The sequence below is a fragment of the Macaca mulatta genome, chromosome 3 (genome assembly GCF_049350105.2).
Source record: "Macaca mulatta isolate MMU2019108-1 chromosome 3, T2T-MMU8v2.0, whole genome shotgun sequence".
Classification (NCBI taxonomy): domain Eukaryota; kingdom Metazoa; phylum Chordata; class Mammalia; order Primates; family Cercopithecidae; genus Macaca; species Macaca mulatta.
Window position 1 is genome coordinate 144,649,534 of NC_133408.1, and position 22,334 is coordinate 144,671,867.

General features: G+C 39.2%; 1 protein-coding gene across 6 annotated transcripts in view; it reads left to right on the forward strand.

The window, feature by feature from the left end:
• KMT2E (lysine methyltransferase 2E (inactive)) overlaps window positions 1-22,334 on the forward strand; it is a 101,395-nt gene that overhangs the window by 52,817 nt on the left and 26,244 nt on the right. For all 6 annotated transcript variants that reach the window (XM_028846155.2, XM_028846157.2, XM_015134638.3 and 3 more), the window contains 8 exons: window positions 410-490; window positions 7,788-7,846; window positions 8,785-8,957; window positions 10,463-10,501; window positions 11,368-11,598; window positions 11,709-11,839; window positions 13,264-13,381; window positions 16,184-16,293. In XM_028846155.2, coding sequence (XP_028701988.1) covers window positions 410-490; window positions 7,788-7,846; window positions 8,785-8,957; window positions 10,463-10,501; window positions 11,368-11,598; window positions 11,709-11,839; window positions 13,264-13,381; window positions 16,184-16,293 — 942 coding nt within the window. The remainder of the gene's footprint in view (window positions 1-409; window positions 491-7,787; window positions 7,847-8,784; window positions 8,958-10,462; window positions 10,502-11,367; window positions 11,599-11,708; window positions 11,840-13,263; window positions 13,382-16,183; window positions 16,294-22,334) is intronic.

Consider the following 22,334-nt stretch of genomic DNA (forward strand, 5'->3'; position numbering starts at 1 on the left):
TTCATATCTGATAAATGATATTTGATAAATGTTGCTACACTGATAGCTTACTATTTCCCAAATGAGGTTCGAGTCAAGTTCATTATTCTCCAAGGTGCTTTTCTCATTAATTACAAGTAGTGTGGCCATCTCTACGTTGTGATTTCTAATAATATTTGTAGAATAAATTATACACTTTATATTTTAAAATTGTATTTGCTTTAAACATTTATGTATCCTATATTTGTCCTCTTGCTTTTACATCTCAAATTTTATCTGCTTGAAGACACATTTCTATGAGTTTCTCAGAGTCCGTTTTAGGAGTGCTAAGCTCAAAGTAGGTGCTTATTAAATGATAGTTAAATGGAATATCAAATCTTAATTTAAGGATGACTTAATATTACATATGTTCTGCTTTTTTTTTTTTAAGCGTTTGGCAACATATTGACTGCATGGGGATTGATAGGCAGCATATTCCTGATACATATCTATGTGAACGTTGTCAGCCTAGGTAAGTTGCACATATCTGGTAACATTGCCAGTAATTTTACTGAGGTAGTACTAGTTAACAGAAACTCCTTTATGAATTCAAGTTAAAGAATTAATGAATCACAGCCGGGCATGGTGGCTCATGCCTGTAGTGCCAACTACTTGGGAGGCTGAGGCAGTAGGATTGCTTGAGCACAGGAGTTTGAGGCTGCAGTGAGCTTTGATTGTGCCACTGCACTCCAGCCTGGGTGACAGAGCAAAACCCAGTCTGTTTTTTCAAAAAAAAAAAAGGACTAATAGATCACTGTATTTTATCGATTCTAACATACACTTTTCCATTTTTATGTGTATTCTTACTATTATTTTTGTATTCTGACAACTCTAAAATCAGGAAAATATCTTTCTATCAATAATGTGTCATAGTTCATAGGGTTTTTACTTTATTAATGATGCAAAAAATAATAGTGCATCTTCTACCTGATGGCATCTTTTTTAACTGGAATGCACTATGTTAAAGAGTTACTAGATGAATACTCCCTTAAAGAATTTGGTAGATCTGTCATTCTTCCTGTTTGTAATATGTTTTTTCCACATTTCTTTTTTGTTTTTTAAAATCTTTTTATTGTGGACATTTCAAACTTATGTAAAAATAAAATAATATATAATGAACCTACATTTCCACCACCCTACCTCAGTAATTATTGACATTCTTGTCCCATGTATACTGCCGTGTGTTTCTTCTCCCTTTACGTGTTGTTTTAAGGCAAATCCCAGATATCATATTATTTCATCCATGTATGTTACAGTATATATGTATTTGTGTGTATATATATTTCAGAATATGTCTGTCAAAGAATTCTTTTTACAAAAATAATTACAAACCGGCTGGGCGAGGTGGCTGAGGCCTGTAATCCCAGCACTTTGGGAGGCCGAAGTATATGGATCACAAGAGCCCAGGAGTTCGACACCAGCTTGGCATCATGGTGAAACCCCATCTCTACTAAAAATACAAAAGATGGCCGGGCACGGTGGCTCAAGTCTGTAATCCCAGCACTTTGGGAGGCCGAGAGGGGCGGATCACGAAGTCAGGAGATCGAGACCATCCTGGCTAACATGGTGAAACCCCATCTCTACTAAAAAAAATACAAAAAAACTAGCCGGGCGAGGTGGCGGGCACCTGTAGTCCCAGCTACTCGGGAGGGTGAGGCAGGAGAATGGAGGCGGAGCTTGCAGTGAGCTGAGATCCGGCCACTGCACTCCAGAGCGAGACTCTGTCTCCAAAAAAAAAAAAAAATACAAAAGATGAGCCAGGCGTGGTGTCACTCACCTGTAGTCCTAGCCTCTTGGGAGGCTGCAGTGAGGCATGGTCATTCCACTGTGCCCCAGCTTGGGTGACAGAGTGAGAGCCTGTCTCAAAAAAACAATCACAAAGCCATTATTATACATTGAACAAAATCTCTGGCTCACCCAGCCATTGTTATGATATTGATTGGTTGATATTCATTTCTTAAGTCTCTAAACCTACTCCTCCCTCCCTACCACCCCTGGTCACCATTACAGTGTGCTTGTTTAGGGAACTCAGCTGTTTGTCCTGATGAGTTTTGCTGGTTGTTTTCTCATGATTTCACAAGTTTCCCTGATCTATTCTGTAAGAAGGTGTTTATAGGCTTGATCAGATTTAGGTTCAATTTCTTTTATATATATATAAAAGACTATTTTCATAGTTAGACTGTGTTGTCTTACCAGATGGAACCTGATTTCTGGTTGTCTTATGTTGGGAGCCAGTGATAGTCCTTAGGTCCACTAATTTATTAGGGGTTGCAAATTAGTGATATGTTAATTCTGTTGTTCATTACTTATCAGCTGGAATATTTTTATAGGAACAAACTTCTCTGTCTTTTTTTTTTTTTTTTTTTTTTTTTTTTGTAAAACAGGATCTCACTTTGTCAAACAGGCTACATTCAGTGGTGTGACCACAGCTCACTGCAGCCTCAGCCTCCTGGGCTCAGGTGATTCTCCCATCCTTCTACCTCAGCCTGTCAAGTAACTGGGACTACAGGCATCGCCATCATGCCTGACTAGTTTTTTGTATTTGTTTTTAGACACACAGAGTTTCACCATGTTGTCCAGGCTGGTCTAGAACTCCTGGGCTCAAGCGATCTTCCCACCTTGGCCTCCCAAAGTGTTGAGATTACAGGCGACAGCCACCTTGGCCAGCCACGTCTCTATATTAACTATTCCGTTCTCTTAACGTATTGAGGAAAGGCAGGATAAATGCTTGTTGAGTCTTAGCCTTTATTTACTCGTTTTCAGAATAATGAAAAATTAAGTGTCATTATGAACTCATGGATTTAAACCATACTGGATGTCAGTCTATTGCAGTTATTACCCTTATTGATGCTTAAATTTCATTCCATTTCTGGTCACTAGGAACCTCTTCAAGCTGGTTATCAAATCCTTTAAACAATACCCTAGTGGTACTTGATGGCAAAGAAGTTATCTGGTGTTACAAGATGTCTCAGGCTTATCCTGCACTTCTGTGCCCCAAATTCAGAGTTAGCTTACAAGACCAGGATTGGAGAGCTAGTCATGCCCTTTCCTACTAGATTGGTCACTGTTCCTAGTCTTTTTAGTAGACAAAGCTAGGTAGTATGTTTCATCTGTTTCTTTAAGATAAAATACATGAGTTTATACTGATAATTGCGATTGAAATTTAGGAATACAAGTTTTATGTAGCTGTTTCATGTTTATCCTAGTTGTCAACAATACAGAGAATAATGTAATTAGAATATCTCACAATTGGTTAACTGTTTAATCCTACACAAGAATATAATAGTCTTGGAGTAACAACACCACTAACACTAGCTCCAACAATATGATTGTGTAAAACAGTTTAGTACTTCCCCCCCATAGGGCATAGTATACGAGGGTTTTATAGTCAATATTGTGTTTTAAGTCTCTTGAAATAATTTTGTGTTTATAACACTAACTGGATACACACTTATGTTGTTTATGTTATTAATTTTATTGATTTTTTAAAAATTAAATGTTCTGAGTTGTAGATTCACATGCAGTTGTGAAATAATGTAGAGTGAGCCTAGATAGCTTATACCTGTTTTGCTCCAGTGTTAACATCTTGCATAACTATTAATACAATATCACAACTAGGATATTGGCATCAATGCAGTCACTTTATAGAACATTTCTGTCACTGTCAGGAGTCATGCTGCCCTTTATAGTCATACCCAGCTTCTACACCTGAACTTTGCCAACTATTATTCTGTAATCGATTTCTATAATTTTGTCATTTCAAGAATGTTACATACATTTGACCCAGTATGTGACCTTTTGCGATTGACTTTTTTATCCAACATGATTCTCTAGAGAGCCCTCCAATTTGTTGGATGTATCATGATATTGTTTTTTATTGCGGATAGTATTTCATAGTATGTATGTACCATAGTTTCTTTAACCTATTCACCCATTGAAGGCCATTTGGGTTGTTTCTATTTTTTTGGCTATTACAAATAAAGTTTCTGTGAACATTTGTTTACAGGTTTTTGTGTGAACCTGAGTCCCCCCCCAGCGCCCCCCCCCTCACTCTCCCGGGTTAAATGCCCAAGAGAGCAGCAGCTTGGTTATATGGTAGTTGCATGTTTAGGTATTTAAGGTATTGTCTGACTATTTTCCATAATGGCTATTCCATTTTACATTCCTACCAGAAATGTAGGAGTAATCAGTAATTTTTGTTTTTTAAGAATTGTTGGTTGGGTGCAGTGGCTCACACCTATAATTGTAGCACTTTTGGAGGCTGAGATGGGTGGGTCACTTGAGGTCAGGAGTTTGAGACCAGCCTAGACACTGTTGCTACAAAAAAAATACAAAATTTAACCAGGCATGGTGCAGGTGCTTGTAATCCCAGCTACTCAGGAGGCTGAGGCACGAGAATTGCTTAAACCTGGGAGGCAGAGGTTACAGTGAGCTGAGATCACATGGCTGCACTCTGCCTGTGTGACAGAGCAAGACTCTGTCTCAAAAAAAAAAAAAAAAACAAACAAAAATTACCCGGGTGTGATGGTATATGTCTGAGGTCCCAGCTCTTTGGGAGGCTGAGGTAGGAGGATTGCTTGAGCCCGGGAGGTTGAAGCTGCAGTGAGTTGATTGTGCCACTGCACTCCAGCCTGGGCAACAGAGGGAGACCCTGTCTCAAAAACAGAATTGTTTTTTACATTTTATTTACCTTTATAATTATATACTTTATAATTATGTAAGAAGTATTCTGGCCGGGCGCGGTGGCTCAAGCCTGTAATCCCAGCACTTTGGGAGGCCGAGACGGGCGGATCACGAGGTCAGGAGATCGAGACCATCCTGGCTAACACGGTGAAACCCCGTCTCTACTAAAAAATACAAAAAAAAAAAAAAAAAAACTAGCCGGGCGAGGTGGCGGGCGCCTGTAGTCCCAGCTACTCGGGAGGCTGAGGCAGGAGAATGGCGTAAACCCGGGAGGCGGAGCTTGCAGTGAGCCGAGATCGCGCCACTGCACTCCAGCCTGGGTGACAGAGCCAGACTCCGTCTCAAAAAAAAAAAAAAAAAAAAAAAAAAAAAAAAAAAAAGAAGTATTCTATCATTTTAAACTCAAATATGAAGCAAGTTAGACCGGAAGTCAAATATGTAAAGCAAAGTATTCTATCTTTCTAAAGTCAAATATGTAAAGCAAGGTAGACAAATACGTAAAGCAAGTTAAGTCTAACTCATCCCTGCTTGCTTATTATATGTAGATATGTATCTATATATTGGTATTTCCCTCCTTATTTAGATAAGCAGTAGCATATTATAGAGTCTTCACCACATTTCTTTTCTCTTAAAAATATATGCTGAAGATCACAGTAGCATGTAGACATGGACTGATATAGCTTCAATGTACTGCATTTTCTTTTTTGTACTCTATTCAGCTAGTTGACTTTGTGTGGACATTAGAGTTGTTTCGGGTCTTTTGTTGTAGATATAAGTGAGATTGTTCAGTATAGTGATAAACGTATGTATAAAATTTTGTTAGATTGTCAAATTTCCTTCCAGTAGGAGCTGTGCAGTTTTTATTTATTTATTTATTTATTTATTTGAGACAGAGTCTCGCTGTGTCACCAGGCTGGAGTGCAATGGTGCGATCTTGGCTCACTGCAACCTCCCCGTCCTGGGTTCAAGCCACTGTCGTGCCTCTACCTGCTGAGTAGCTGGAACTACAGGCATGCATCACCACACCCCACTAATTTGTGTGTGTGTGTGTGTGTGTGTGTGTGTGTGTGTGTGTGTGTGTGTATATATATATATATTTTTTTTTTTTAAGTAGAGTCAGGGTTTCACCATCTTAGCCAGGGTCAGGGTTTCACCATCTTAGCCAGGATGGTCTCGATCTCCTGACCTCTTGATCTGCCTGCCTCGGCCTCCCAAAGTGCTGAGATTACAGGCGTGAGCCACCACGCCCGGCCTGCAGTTTTGAATTCCAAACAGTAATGGGTAAGCATGTCCGCTTTCCCAAGCCTCACAACAGAGTATTTGACAGACTTGCATTTTTGCCAGTTTAATTTAGGTGAGAAATGGTAATTTCAGCATAGTTATGGTGTGCGTTCCTCTTACTTTGAGTGAGATATCTCTGTGGTTTTGTTTCACTTTATGATAGTAGTCTTTTGCCAGATAATTTTTGATGGGGTTAAATATCTGATGATGAATTCAGTAAAGTTGGTTAAAAACTTACCATTAGGAGGCCGGGTGTGGTGGCTCATGCCTGTAATCCCAGCACTTTGGGAGGCCCAGGGAGATGGGTCACGAGGTCAGAAGATTGAGACCATCCTGGCTAACATGGTGAAACGCTGTCTCTACTAAAAATATAAAAACAAAAATTAGCCGGGTGTGGTGATGGGCGCCTATAGTCCCAGCTACTCGGGAGGCTTAGGCGGCCAAGTGGCGTGAACCTGGGAGTCGGAGCTTGGTGAGATCCCGCCACTGAACTCCAGCCTGGCAGCCTAGGCGACAGAGCAAGACTCTTTCTCAAAAAAAGATAAATAAATAAACAAAAAAAAACCCAAAAATACTTACCATTAGGAGGGCAGTTATTTGAGATGTTTATTATTCTATATCTGTGATGCTAGAATAGGTATATTTCCTGGTTGACATTAAGACAAGTCTGTAGAAATCCTAATAATCTAGAGCTCTTATTTTCCCACCTGAGGATTATCTGTTATCTGACCTCTAAACTATATATAATGAAACAGTTGGGGGGGGGGAAATGTAAAAGAATTACTATGGATGATGTAGTTCATAGGTAGAGGTAGGGAGAGGGTAATGAAGTATTTCACTTAATTGTTAAATGCTCATACCTGTAATCCCAGCACTTTGGGAGGCCAAGGTAGGCAGATCACCTGAGGCCAGGAGTTTGAGACCAGCCTGACCAACGTGGAGAAACTCTATCTCTACTATAAATACAAAATTAGCCAGGTGTGGTAGCGCATGCCTGGAATCCCAGCTACTTGGGAGGCTGAAGCAGGGAATCGCTTGAACCCAGGAGGCGGAGGTTGCAGTGAGCTGAGATTGTGCCATTGCACTCCAGCCTAGTCAACAAGAGCGAAACTCCATCTCAAAAAAAAAAAAAAAGTTCAGTATTTATTTCAAAAGTGAAAATAATAACAGGCAGTGTAATTCAGTGTCATACATTTACTTTAAGAAATTTAATTTGTGATTTTAATTACATTGTTAACATTATGGATTTGGTTTTTTCCCAGACTTTTGGCTTTAAATGTTCGGTTTGAAAAAAATACTAGTTTCCTAAGTAAATTATTTTCTTGGCCATTCACTATGGCTCACACCTGTAATCCCAGCACTTTGGGAGGCAGGGGTGGGAGGATCACTTGATCCAAGAGTTCAACACCACCCTGGGCAACCCATCTCTACAAAAAATTAAAAAATTAGCCAAGCATGGTGGCGCAGGCCTGTAGTCTCAGCTACTCAGGAGGCTGAGGCGGGAGGATCCCTTGAACCTGGAAGGTTGAGTCTGCAGCAAACCGTGGTTGCATCACTGCACTCCAGCTTGGGTGACAGGGTGAGACCCAGTTGGAAAAAAAAAAAGTCTTAACAGAGTGAAATGGAGTCACCTATCTGGCATCCACTGCTACTATTAGATTGTACGTAAACTGTATTGCAAGGGATATTGTGTATATTTTATACTGTTGGTTTTTCACTAAGAACATTAAATTACAAAGTTTATCACATTTAAGACAGATCTGCTTCATGTATTTGATAAATAATTATGCTAATTTTTAATGTAGGAATTTGGATAAAGAGAGGGCAGTGCTACTACAACGCCGGAAAAGGGAAAATATGTCAGGTAGGTAAAAAGGACCTACAATAAATTAAAATTCGTGTGACTGAGAGAATAAATGGTCTGCATATTGTTAGTTAAATGTAAATACCTTGTTGATTAATGTTGATTGTACAGATAGTGTGCAATCTCTGGTATAGATTTTAAGTATTTCTTTTCACATATTATAGAATAAATATGTACGTACTTTAGGAAATAAAATGGAAACGAGAGGAAAATAAATAATTTAAATCAGCCATAATTTTCCTGCACATAGCTAACCTGTTGGTTTAAAAAAGTAAAATATGTTTGTTCTTCAGAAGGATATGATCCGTTAGTTTATCATGTAGAATAGTACATCTTTCATTTTTAGGAACAGAATTTCTAACTTCTGTGTAGCATATGCCACAATTTTTATTTTATCTTAATCATGTTGATACCAGTACACCTGGTTTTAAATAATCATAATTTATTCAACTATTCCTCTTTGATAGAGATTTGGATTGTTTTCATTATTTCTGCTTTGTTTTATTTTTGTTATTAAAAACACTATCCTCAGCAAGACCCTCTTGCATAAGTCTTTTTGTACTTTTGCTGTTTTATCTTTGGCTAGATCTTTAATATGAGATGGCTGGGTCATATATAATTTTGCTAGATATGGCTGAATTGACCTTTGTAGGGAATTTCAAATTTCCACTGGCAATGCATGAGAGTGCCTGTTTTCCACAGGCACACCACCAGAGTGTGTTACCAGGCTTTTGGATCCTTTGTAGTTTAATGTGTAAGAAATCATATTTGTGCTTTGCATGTAAATGTATAAGTGAGGTGAGTGAACAAGTTAAAAAACGTGCTTATTTAGAAAGATGGAGATGACAATACTTTGTCATGTGGAATGCTGTTTTATTTCATTGTTTAAAATAGAAGTATTAAATGTGTGATAATTTTTATTTTGTCTTTGATTGAAGATGGTGATACCAGTGCAACTGAGAGTGGTGATGAGGTTCCTGTGGAATTATATACTGCATTTCAGCATACTCCAACATCAATTACTTTAACTGCTTCAAGAGTTTCCAAAGTTAATGATAAAAGAAGGAAAAAAAGTGGGGAGAAAGAACAACACATTTCAAAATGTAAAAAGGTACATTTTTGCTTGTTTTTAGGTGAGTGGATAGGATAGTGGATAGGGAACTGAATTTTATAGGAGAGGCAGGAGAGTGAAAATAATCGATGGTAGCTAAAAAGGTGGCAGGATCTAGCAAAAGTTTTTTATTTTTAAACAATTAAACTTGAACATTTTAACGTGTTTTAAAGATTGAAGCAGATTAGAGAAGAAACTTTGCAAACTACTTTGAAATCATTTGATGAGATTAGTCACTGAAATACAGAAGCGAAAATAAAGTAGAAAGCCTTCATAGTTTTCTGTACTACCAGGATTGTATTCCTTTCACTTGTCTGTCTGACATAGTCCACTTAGCTTTTCTTCCCCATGTTTTACATAATGGTTCTTTGCCTCCTTTTTTTTTTTAAACCTTGCTCTCTTGTAAATTGTCTACACACAAATTTATTTATTTGGATCTATATTGCTAGCTGTAGGTTTATATTTGTTAGTCACTCTAAATGGAGTTCAGGTGTTGAGGGGGATAGGAATTAAGTCTTAAATACATCCTTCAGATGAGGCAGATGAGTCGGCTCGCAGTACATATTTATTGAATAAATACAGCTCTGTCTACCACAGTGCATATTACTTAAGGCCCATTATGGGCTCAAATATTACTTGCTAGTTGCTTAGAGAATTAAAGTAATATTCTTTTACTCCCTTCCAAAACATGTCTTATCACTTCAACAAAATTATATTTCTAATACCTTCCCAATTTTAATCAGAAATATTTTTCCACTGTTGTAATATTGAATACAGAGAATATTTGGAAATTTTTTTTTTTTTTTTTTTTTGAGACGGAGTCTCGCTCCGTCGCCCAGGCTGGAGTGCAGTGGCGCGATCTTGGCTCACTGCAAGCTCCGCCTCCCGGGTTCACGCCATTCTCCTGCCTCAGCCTCCCGAGTAGCTGGGACTACAGGCGCCCACAACCGCGCCCGGCTAATTTTTTGTATTTTTAGTAGAGACGGGGTTTCACCGTGGTCTCGATCTCCTGACCTTGTGATCCGCCCGCCTCGGCCTCCCAAAGTGCTGGGATTACAGGCGTGAGCCACCGCGCCCGGCATATTTGGAAATTTTTGTCTTTGCATTATATTATATACAGATTTTTATATTCTATATAGTCTATATACTTTTTTTTTTTTTTTTAAGACAGGACCTTGCTATGTTGCCCAGGCTGGAGTGCAGTGGCTATTCATAGACTGTCATGGTACACTATGGCCTCAAACTCCTGGGCTCCAGTGATCCTCCTGCCTCAGTCTCCTGAGTAGCTGGGACTACATGTGCCCGCCACCACTCTCAACCATATTCTGTTTTTATTAGAAAAGTATTTTAGTAGATGCCTTTATTAAACATTCTCCTAGTGTCAGCTTTCTTGGTTACCAAATTTTTCGTTATGACACTTCAGTTAAGTTTCAATGAACCAATTGATTCTTAAGTATTAATTATGTCCAGTTTTTTAGAAAACTAAAATTCCTTGTTTGTTTTAGGCATTTCGTGAAGGATCTAGGAAGTCATCAAGAGTTAAGGTAAGTACATTAATTTTAAGGTGTTGTTATCAACTGTCATTTATTCAGGAGCTAAGTGCTTGCTTGTCTGTATCTTTACTTAATGCTCTCTTTATTTTGTGCCACATCATTGCCTATTATCTTTACCAGGAGTGGGACCTTAGTTCTAATTGGAGTAATATACTAGTCTTGTAGTTAACACTGTTAAAATATTAATCAAAAGGGGGAGGTATGTAAGCAATTTCTAATTTTATAATTTTGGGCAATTTGAATTTCCTTTATTACTACAATCCATGTCTCTGATACCACTTAGTATTACTATACTGTACTTAGGAATGCAGAATCATATTTGGAACTTGAAAATTTGCTCTTTTGCATGGTTGGGATTCTAGAGCGTTAGTCAAGTCAGTTGTCATACTATAAATTCACCATAGAACAACTGTATCAATATAAACGAGTCAGAATGATCGATGGTAGCTAAAAAGTACCTTGAATTAATTAATGTATGTCCTCAGTTTTTCAGATGCTAAAATTGCTGAGAGAACGCTCCCCACCTCTGTCTGACCCCAGAACGTAAGTTTGTTTGGGGTCACAGAGGTCAGCTGTATGCTGTTACTATAGCTTTCTGGCTTAGGTAGAAAAGGGTAACAGATTTCTAAAACTGTCACATTAAATAGGATGTGGGGAGCATGTTACAGTGTATCTTTTGTCCCTGTGATATAAGACATAATTATTTATTATTCCACATTTCTGGAAAAGAAACCATTAAACAGCAGTTTCTAGTTTATATTATGTTCTTTTATATAGATTGCCATTAATTGTGTGTGTGTGTGTGTGTGTGTGTAAGTCCATAAGTCCAGATACTAATGGTCAGTTTATGATTTTAGGGTTCAGCTCCAGAGATTGATCCTTCATCTGATGGTTCAAATTTTGGATGGGAGACAAAGATCAAAGCATGGATGGATCGATATGAAGAAGCAAATAACAACCAGTATAGTGAGGGTGTTCAGAGGGAGGCACAAAGAATAGCTCTGAGATTAGGCAATGGAAATGACAAAAAAGAGATGAATAAATCAGATTTGAATACTAACAGTTTGCTCTTCAAACCTCCTGTAGAGGTAAATACGTCATTTGTCCAAAAATTGTAAAATAGTTTTATATTGTGTATTTTTAGTTAAACTGAAAACAAGCAAGTTTATAATAATCTCAACATTTACTCTGATTTTAGAGCCATATACAAAAGAATAAGAAAATTCTTAAATCTGCAAAAGATTTGCCTCCGGATGCACTTATCATTGAATACAGAGGGAAGTTTATGTTGAGAGAACAGTTTGAAGCAAATGGGTATTTCTTTAAAAGGTATATTCATTTATTTTCCCATGTTCATTTCCTATAGGTAAATACTGAATATTTGGCTGTTTTACCTAGATGTTGTGATTATGTGTATTTTTTTCCTACATGATCATTTCAGTATTTAAAGCTGTAGTGTGGCTGAACAGTGACTGATGATAATTTTTGAACTATGATAAACTAAAACAACATAAGAAAATGCAAAGATGTATTCCTCAGTCTCTTGCTCATGTCTGTCTTGCCGAAAATCCTAAAACAATCTACTTCAAAGATTAACCAACAGCAATATAGGTTGGATATAGAAGGATATCAGTCAGGAACTCTGATTTATTGAGGTTACAAGGAACCCTTTCCATCTGGGACTCATGATAATTCCTCATAATGTAATAGCCAGAACCGAGAAAGACCATGGTAACCATAGGAGAAGCCCCTTCCTCTTTATTAGACAGTGTTAGATTGGGTCCTACATTATTGCCACCACTTTCAATACCTACTTTGTTGGTATTGGAATGGTATTGGAGGCCTCTTCTTTGGTTTGAAATTTGTATGCAGAATTAATATGATTCTCTAATAGGCGTTACTTCCCTGTAGTCTAGAAGTACGTTCATATCCGTAGGAGGAGAACATTCCTAGTCTGTGTCCTACAATTATCAAAAACATTTATTGTTTATAACTTGAGTATTTACTTAAGATATGAAAGATACACAGCAATTTCTCCCTGTTATGTAGCAGATTTGATCTGAAACAGGGTATAAGACAGATACTTTTAAATGCACCAGGAAATATGAACTCTAAAGACATCAAATTAATCCCGTGAATGCAGTAGTCACTCTCTTTTTATCTTTCTTTGTAAATTGGAATTTCTACCTTCGATTAATTGCCTTTGATTTAGGTGAGGTTATGGGGCAGGTAAAAATCTTAATAGCATAAACTAGCATAAGATAAGAGTGAATTCTGGAGTCAGACTGGCTATATTCAAATCTTGGCTTGACTGTGTTTTAGAAGTTTCCTAGACTCTGTGTTCTTAAATTTCTTCATCACTTTTCCTCTGAAGAGTAACAGGAGATTATTACACTAAAACATTGACTTTTATTTGTTTGTTTTTGAGACAGAGTCTCGCTCTATCACCCAGGTTGGAGTGCAGTGGCATAATCATGGCTTACTGCAGCCTTGATATCCTGGGCTCAGGTGATCCTCCCACCTCAGCCTCCCAGTTAACTGGGACTACAGGCACATACCACCATGCCTGGCCTTTTTTTTTTTTTTTTTTTTTTTTGTAAATATGGAGTGTCACCATGTTGCCCAGGTTGGTCTTGATCTCTTGGGCTCAAGCAGTCCACCTGCCTTGGCCTCCCAAAGTGTTGGAATTATAGGTGTGAACCAGCGTGCTCAGCTGAAAATGTTAATCGCTTATAATGTCTCTTTCTTTGTAGACCATACCCTTTTGTGTTATTCTACTCTAAATTTCATGGACTAGAAATGTGTGTTGATGCAAGGACTTTTGGGAATGAGGCTCGATTCATCAGGCGGTCTTGTACACCCAATGCAGAGGTAAGCTTATAGAAATTTTTTGGAGAGATGTGGGGGCTTGGGGTATGTTGAAATCTGAGCAGTAAGCACAAAACTCAGATTGCCTGAGACACTTTCCAACTGTTGCATTTTATACTGCCCAGTCTGTAATTTTGTGAAAATTTCTGTGATACTGGCTATGAAGTCTTTTTTTTTTTTTTTTTTTGAGGTGGAGTTTCACTCTTGTTGCCCAGGCTGGAATACAATGGCATGATCTCAGCTCACTGCAACCTCCGCCTCCTGGGCTCAAGTGATTCTCCTGCCTCAGCCTCCCAAATAGCTGGGATTACAGACGCACACCACCATGCCTGGCTGTTTTTTGCATTTTTAGTAGAGATGGGGTTTCACCATGTTGACCAGGCTGGTCTCGAACTCCTGACCTCAGGTGATTTGCCTGTCTCAGCCTCCCAAAATGCTGGGATTACAGGTGTAAGCCACCATGCCTGGCTGCTATGAAGTCTTAAAAATTACTTTGCAGGTTGAAGAAATGATGATCCTTATAAGAGGAAATATTGGAGTTTCTTATTTTTTTTTTTTTAAGGCAGGGTCTCACTGTCTCCAAGGCTGGAGTGCAGTGTCATGAGCACAGCTCACTACAGCCTCCATGACCGCCTGTGTTCAAGTGATCCTCCCATCTCAGCTTTCTGAGTAGGTGGGACTACAAGCGTGTGCCACCATGCCCAGCTAATGGTTTTTTTTTTTTTTTTTTTTTGAGACGGAGTCTCGCTCTGTCGCCCAGGCTGGAGTGCAGTGGCCGGATCTCAGCTCACTGCAAGCTCCGCCTCCCGGGTTTACGCCATTCTCCTGCCTCAGCCTCCCGAGTAGCTGGCAGCTAATGTTTTAAATTTTTGCAGAGATGGAGTCTGATTTTACTGCCCAGGCTGGTCTCCAACTCCTGGGCCAAGTGATCCTTCTGCCTCGGCCTCCCAAAGTGCTGGGAGCCTGCCCGGACTTTTAAAATCATTATTATTATTATTATTTTTGAGGCAGGGTCTTGCCCAGGCTGGAGTGCAGAGGCGCAATCATGGCTCACTGGAGCCTCAACTTCCTGGGCCCTTAGGAGGTAAAGTTATCTTCTCACCTCAGAGTCCTGAGTAGCTGGGAACACAGGCGCATGCCACCATGCCCAACTAATGATTTTTTAGTTTTTTTGTAGAGTTGGGGTCTTCCTATGTTGTCCAGGCTGGTCTGGAGCTCCTGTGTTCAAGCAGTCCTCCTGCCTCGGCTTCCCTAAGTACTAGGATTACAGGCATGAGCCACCAGGTCCAGCCTAATACCAGACGACTTTCCTTCTATCTTGGAAGCTCTGTTTATGAGTCAATATGTGCTATGATTTAAGTTAGATGACAGAGCTAAAAAATCTAAAGTAGAGTTTTGTATGTTCTACTGTAAAATTTTTAATGTTATATTTTAGTGTGGAGTAGAAAGTCACGTTTTTTACATGTCAAAATGAAGATTTTTAGTTTTATAATTACATAATGTTGCAGCCAAGAATGTGGGTTTTTTTTGTTTTGTTTTGTTTTTTCTCTCTTTTCTTTTTTTAAAAGACAGGATCTTGCCATGTTTCCCAGGTTGGCCTGGAACTCCTGGACTCAAGTGTTTGTTCTGCTTCAGCCTCCAGAGTAGCTGGGATTACAGGCATGCGCTGCTGCACCGCGCTAAGAGTACAGATTTTGGAACCAGACTTAAATCTATTTCTTCTCTGTGACTTACTAGCTTTGTAACCTCAGTTTTATCTGTAAAAAGGTGATATGAAGACTGAAGGAGTTGACACATGTAAAGTTTCTAGAATAGTGTCTTGTCATAGAAAAGTAGCATTTGCTCAACCATTACTGCATTCATCAAACCTAAGAAGGCCAGGCATAGTAATCCCAGTGAGCCAGGCTCACACCTGTAATCCCAGCACTTCGGGAGGCAGAGGTGGGTGGATCAAGACCAGCCTGACCAACATGGTGAAACCCCATCTCTACTAAAAATACACGAATTAGCCAGGTGTGGTGGCATGCACCTGTAGTCCCAGCTGCTCGGGAGGCTGAGACAGGAGAATCACTTGAACCCAAGAGGCGGGGTTGCAGTGAGCTGAGATCACATCACTGCACTCCAGCCTGGATGGCAGAGTGCTTTGTCTCAAAACAACAACAACAACAGAACCCTAAGATGCCACCACTTATAAGACTCCTGATTTCAGATTTGCTAAAAAGTGAAAAATAAGAATTGATGAGGCCGGGTGTGGTGACTCACGCCTGTAATCCCAGCACTTTGGGAGGCCGGCAGATCACGAGGTCAGGAGATCGAGACCATCCTGGCTAACATGGTGAAAACTCATCTCTACTAAAAATACAAAAAAAATTAGCCAGGCGTGGTGGTGGGCGCCTGTAGTCCCAGCTACTCGGGAGGCTGATGCAGGACAATGGCGTGAACCCGGGAGGTGGAGCTTGCAGTGAGCCGAGATCGCGCCACTGCACTCCAGCCTGGGCAAAAGTACAAGACTCATCTCTAAAAATAAAAATAAAAATAGGAATTGATGAAATATAGTATTGTTTTTTTTTTTTTGATGTCACATTGTGGGCTCTAGGGGTTGGGGTGGCAGTGGGTAGCAGTGTATGATTGAAAAACCTTCCCAGTTGATAACCACTGATAGATAGTTATAAGCCTTGTCATTAGACATATTTTCCAGGTTGTGTTTGTGAAATACTTTGAAAAGAATAATTTTCAAAATTGTAGGCTGATCCTTCTGAAGGCAGAAAGTAATTTATGGTAATGTACGATCATTTTAACTTACAGGTGAGGCATGAAATTCAAGATGGAACCATACATCTTTATATTTATTCTATACAAAGTATTCCAAAGGGAACTGAAATTACTATTGCCTTTGATTTTGACTATGGGAATTGGTAAGTTCAAGTCTATAAATGTCATCTGTTGTTTGAAAATAGTTCCATAATGTCCCTGTAATAATTGAGGTATTGTCATTACTTTTATAGCTTTTTATTTTTATTTATCATGAATCAGTTAAAAATACTTGAAAACCAGAAGTTTAATATCAGCCTCTATTAGATCATTGCTACTTTTCATTTCTACATTTTCCTTAATTATTATTGTAATATAAATGTTCACAGTAATTATAACAAGTGATCCTAATTCAGCCATACAACACTGACCTTGTTTATGTGGGAATGTTTTTCTTCTAGAGGATACAGTTTTATTCATACAGTTTATTTGGTTAATCAGTATGAATGAATAATTTCTCTTTTGCCCCTCAGAACAGAAGAAAATTTTCTTTGCAATATAAATTAAAGGGTTTGTTGGAGATCCTGCAAAGAAACTCTTAAGAACTATTTTTCTGAAACACTAGTAAAAATCTAATGATAAATCTCAGTACAGTTGGCCCTTGCACAATACGGGGTTGGAGCGCCAACTGCCTGCACAGTCCACAATCTGCTTACACGTTTTGACCCCCCAGAAACTTTGCTAATAGCCTGCGGTTGACTGGAAGTGTTACCAATGACAATTAACACATACTCTGTATGTCATATACTGTATTCTTATAATTAAGCTGGAGAAAAGAAAATGTTTTTAAGAAAATCATAAGGAAGATACAATAAATTTACTGTTCATTAAGTGTAAGTGGATTACCGTAAAGGTTTCATCCTCATCTTCATGTTGAGTAGGCTGAGGAGGAAGGGTGGGGGTTGCTCTTGCTGTGTCAGGGGTGACAGAGAGAGAAGGGGAGGCAGGAGAGGGAAGCACATATGGTATAACTTTATGAAAACACATTAGTAATTTCTGCCTGGCATTTTTGCTTTCTCATTTCTCTAAAAATGTTTCTATATGGTGCCAGTCTTCCATCATTTGCTTTAGCTTCAGTGCCCGTATCAAAGAAGAGTCCATATCATAAAAAAAGTAAAAAACAGTCTTGAAAAAAATGGAGCCCTTCTACCAGATTGTTGAATGTAAATTTGTTTTTTGGCACTGCTTTTTCTACATCTTCTTTCTCATCATGTGGCACTGGTTTGGAAGCAATCATCTCCATCAGGCATCTTCTGTTAATTTCTCTGTTGTAGTGTCTGTTAGCTCTTGAATTTCTCTAAGATCCGTATGTGTATTCTTCCCTCATTCCCACCTTTTTTTTGTTATACCCATGATCTCTTTCATGATCTTTCTGATTGGCTCTGTTGTAAATCCTGTGAAGTCGTGCACAACATGTGGACACAGTTCGCTCCAGCAGGAATTTATTGTTTTGGGCATGATGGCTTTCACAGCTTTTTCTATAATGATGGCATCTTCGATGGTATAATCCTTCCAGACTTTCATGATCTTCTTTCAGGGTTCTGTTCCATAGTATTGACAGTCTTTTCCATAGAGTACTGCGTCTAATGAGCCTTAAAGGCCATTATCACTCCCTGATGTAGAGGCTGAATTAGAGACACTTTGATACCCTTAGCTTTGAACTCATAGTGTTCTGGGTGGCAGGGGCATTGCCCAATATCAGGACATTTAAAAGGCAGTCCCTTCCTGGCTACCTGTTGTCTGACTTGAGGGACAAAGCATCAATGGTACCAATCCAGAAAAAGGGATCTCATCCAGGTTTTCTTGTTGTACAACCAAAAGACTGGCAGCTGGCGTTTGTTTTCCCTTCAAGGCTTGGGTTTAGCAGCTTTATAGATAAGGGCAGTCCTGATCATAAACCCAAATGCATTTGCACAAAACAGTAGAGTTAATCTGTCCCTTCCTGCCTTAAATCCTGGTGCTTCCTTCTCTTCCTTACTAATAAATGTCTTTTTATGACTTTTTTCCCCCCAGAATAGGACATTTGTATCTGCATTAAAAGACCTTTCAGGCAGATATTCTTTCTCCTCAATGATTTTCTTAATGGTGTCTGGGAACTCATCTGCTGCCTCTTAGTCCACAGAAGTAGCTTTACCTATTAAGCTAAACCTCTTTTTAAAATCATCAAACCATACATTACTGGCATTAAATGCTCCAACTTTAGATCTTTCATATTCCTTTTGTTTTATGTTGTCATTTAATGACTTCACTTTTTCTAGAAACATATTAGGGTCTATAGGTATGTCTTTCTTATATAGCACACATGCACCCACATAAAAACTTCATTTGCAATACAAGATAAAAAGGTATATTGCAAAAAGTGCATAGTTTTCACATTCTGTGGCCCAGCTGCAGTGATGGCTCCCGAATTTCCTTTTATTATTATTTTTTACAGTGGTACTTATGCTGAATTCATTTATCTTGAGATGGTGGAGAACTACAGCTGCACACCTCAATCTACTGTACATTTTTAGCAATTCAACTTCTTCTTGCAATGTCATAACTTCTTTGCTTCTCAGGAGCACTTCCAGCATCACTAGTGGCACTTTGTATAGGTCACAGGTGTTGCTCAAAATATACTGTATTGGCCAAGTGCAGTGGCTCACACCTGTAATCCCAGCACTTTGGGAGGCCAAGGTGGACGGATCACTTGAGGCCAGGAGTTCAAGACCAGCCTGGCAAACATGGTGAAACCCCATCTCTACTAAAAATACAAAAAATTATCGGCATGGTGGTGGGCCCCTGTAATCCCACCTACTCAGGAGGCTGAGGCAAAAGAATTGCTTGAATCCGGGAAGTGGAGGTTGCAGTGAGCTGAGATCGGACCACTGCACTCCAGCCTGAGCGACAGAGCAAGACTCTGTCTCAAAAAAAACCAAAATTACTGTATTGCACTAAAGACTGAAGAATTCGTGAGAACCACAAGAGATCACTTTTTATTGCCATACACAATTTACTGAGGGATGAACTGCTCCTTGGCATGTGTCACATGGCATTTTACATAGATACCCCCAACACTTGAGGCACCACAATAGCAACAGGAGGTGGCTTCAAAATTATTATAGTAGTACAGAATGTACTAGAGTTACTTTTATATAGTTATGATTTAATAATACATCTTTACATGTCTCTGGAGTGTGAATGGCACCACGTAAGGTCTGTTATGTGTATGCATAGGTTTTGATTAATTTTAACTTTTTATAATTTGTGTATATTTTATGGTAATCAATGATAAAATAGACTGCTATCTACATGCATATGCATTCTTAACATACCTTTTTCTTTTTTAATTTTTTATATTTCTAGGCTATGTAGTTCATCTGTTTTTCAAATTGTTGCAATTGTAAATTTCCAAACATTTTTCCAATATATGTATTGAAAAAAATCCATGTATAAGTATATGTGCACAGTTCAGACTTGTGTTGTTCAAGGGTCAGCAGTATGGAAACTTGTTTCAGTTTTTAAAAATGTAATAGAAAAATGTAAATAATAATACAAACACCCAGCCAGGTGCAGTGGCTCATGCCTGTAATCCCAGCACACTGGGAGGCTGAGGCGGGCGGATCACCTGAGGTCAGGGGTTCAAAACAAGCCTGGCCAACATGGTGAAGCCCCATCTCTACTAAGAATACAAAATTAGCCAGGCATGGTGGCACATGCCTGTAATCCCAGCTATTTGGGAGGCTGAGGCAGGAGAATTGCTTGAACCCGGGAGGCAGAGGTTGCAGTGAGCTGAGATTGTGCCACTACACTCCAGCCTGGGCAACAAGAGCAAAACTATCTCAAAAATAAAATAAAATAAAATAATAATACAAACCCATGTACTTCTCAAATTAAGAAATTAAAACATTATCCATTGAAGCCCCTTACTTTTAGCAGCCACATTGCATCTGTCTTCCCTCCTTCACTAACTGCTATCTTTGATTTTTTTTTTTTTTTTTTTGAGACGGAGTCTCGCTCTGTCTCCTAGAGTGCAGTGGCGCGGTTTCAGCTCACTACAAGCTCTGCCTCCCAGGTTCACGCCATTCTCCCGCCTCAGCCTCCCCAGTAGCTGAGACTATAGGCACCCGCCACCACGCCTAGTTTTGTTTTTGTATTTTTAGTAGAGACAGGGTTTCACCATGTTAGCCAGGATGGTCTCCATCCCTTGACCTCATGATCTGCCTGCCTCGGCCGCCAAAGTGCTGGGATTACAGGCATGAGCCACCACACCCAGCCCTTTAATTTGATTTCTTTAACATTTTACTATGTCTGTATTTGTTGGCAAATAGTGTCTAGAATTTTGTATATTTTTAAACTTTTATGTAAATTGTAACTTGCTGTATTCTTTTGCATTATGTGAGATTAACCTGCATTGTGTATACCTATAGTTAATTTATTTTCACTGCCTATGGTATTTATCCATTTCACTATTGACCTTTATATTGACAAAATAATGCTCCTAGGGCTTTCTGAACATGTCTGCATGTGTGTACATGTAGGAAGGAACATAGTATGTACATATTCTCTCCATGGTAGGGACATAGGAGTGGAATTGCTGGGTTGTAGAATGTGCACAGCATGAGTTTTTGCCAGATGTGAGTGAATTTCTGTCTAAGAAACTTGCACCAGTTTCCTAAGTATTTAGTGCCTTGCTGTACTTCTTTACTCTAAGACTTTAAAAATATATGCTAGCTGCTGTGACTCATGGCTGTAATCCCAGCACTGTGGGAGGCCATGGTGGGCGGATCACTTGAGGTCAGGAGTTTCGAGACCAGCCTGGCCAACATGGTGAAACTCCATCTCTACTAAAAATATAAAAATTAACCAGGTGTGGTGTCACACATCTGTAATCCCAGCTACTCAGGAGGCTGAGACAGGAGAATTGCTTGAACCTGGGAGGCAGAGGTTGCAGTGAGCCGATATTGCACCACTGCACTCTAGCCTGGGTGACAGTGAGACTCCACCTCAAAAATAAATACATAAATAAATAAAATATATAGGCCGGGCGCGGTGGCTCAAGCCTGTAATCCCAGCACTTTGGGAGGCCGAGGCGGGCGGATCACAAGGTCAGGAGATCGAGACGACAGTGAAACCCCGTCTCTACTAAAAATACAAAAAATTAGCCGGGCGCGGTGGCGGGCGCCTGTAGTCCCAGCTACTCAGGAGGCTGAGGCAGGAGAATGGCGGGAACCCGGGAGGTGGAGCTTGCAGTGAGCCGAGATCGCGCCACTGCACTCCAGCCTGGGCAACAGCGTGAGACTCCGTCTCAAAAAAAAAAAAATAAAAATAAAAATAAAATAAAATAAAAATAAAATATATATAAAATAAAATATATATGACATATGAAAATGTATTAAAATATTATATATAAAATATTATATATAATATAGTATATGCCACTCCACATGAGCTAGCGTATATATAATATATATTATCTATTAGCATATATATTTTATGGTATAATATAATTATGTTACATAATAAAATATATATTAGCATATATATGCTATATATTAGCATATAATATGTATGCTAGCTCATGTGGAGTGGTATATCTTTATATTAATATTTTTATTTACCGTTTTTCTTGATTATTCATGAACCCAGAGGACTTTTTCTTTTCTTTTTTTTTTTGAGATGGAGTCTCTCGCTCTGTCACCCAGGCTGGAGTGCAGTGGCACGATCTCAGCTCACTGCGACCTCCACTTCCTGGGTTCAGTCGTTTCTCCTGCCTGAGCCTCCCAAGTAGCTGGGACTACAGGCGCACACTGCCACGCCTGGCTAATTTTTTGTATTTTAGTAGAGACGGGGTTTCACCGTGTTGCCCAGGCTGGTCTTCAACTCCTGAGCTCAGGCAATCCACCCGCCTCAGCCTCCCAAAGTGCTGGGATTACAGGCATGAGCCACCGCGCCCGGCCTCTCAGAGGTATTTTTCTATATTGTCATTTGGATTTCTCTCTTGTGAATTGCCTGACCGTATCATCTGTCCATCTTTCTTTTGGGTAGTTGTTTTCTTGCTTTTTTTTTTTTTTTCCATAAGTTCTTTATATATTCTGTAGTCTTTTGGGTTATAAGCAGTTCAATTCAGTTCTTCTTCTTCTATATATTTTTATACTTTGTGTGA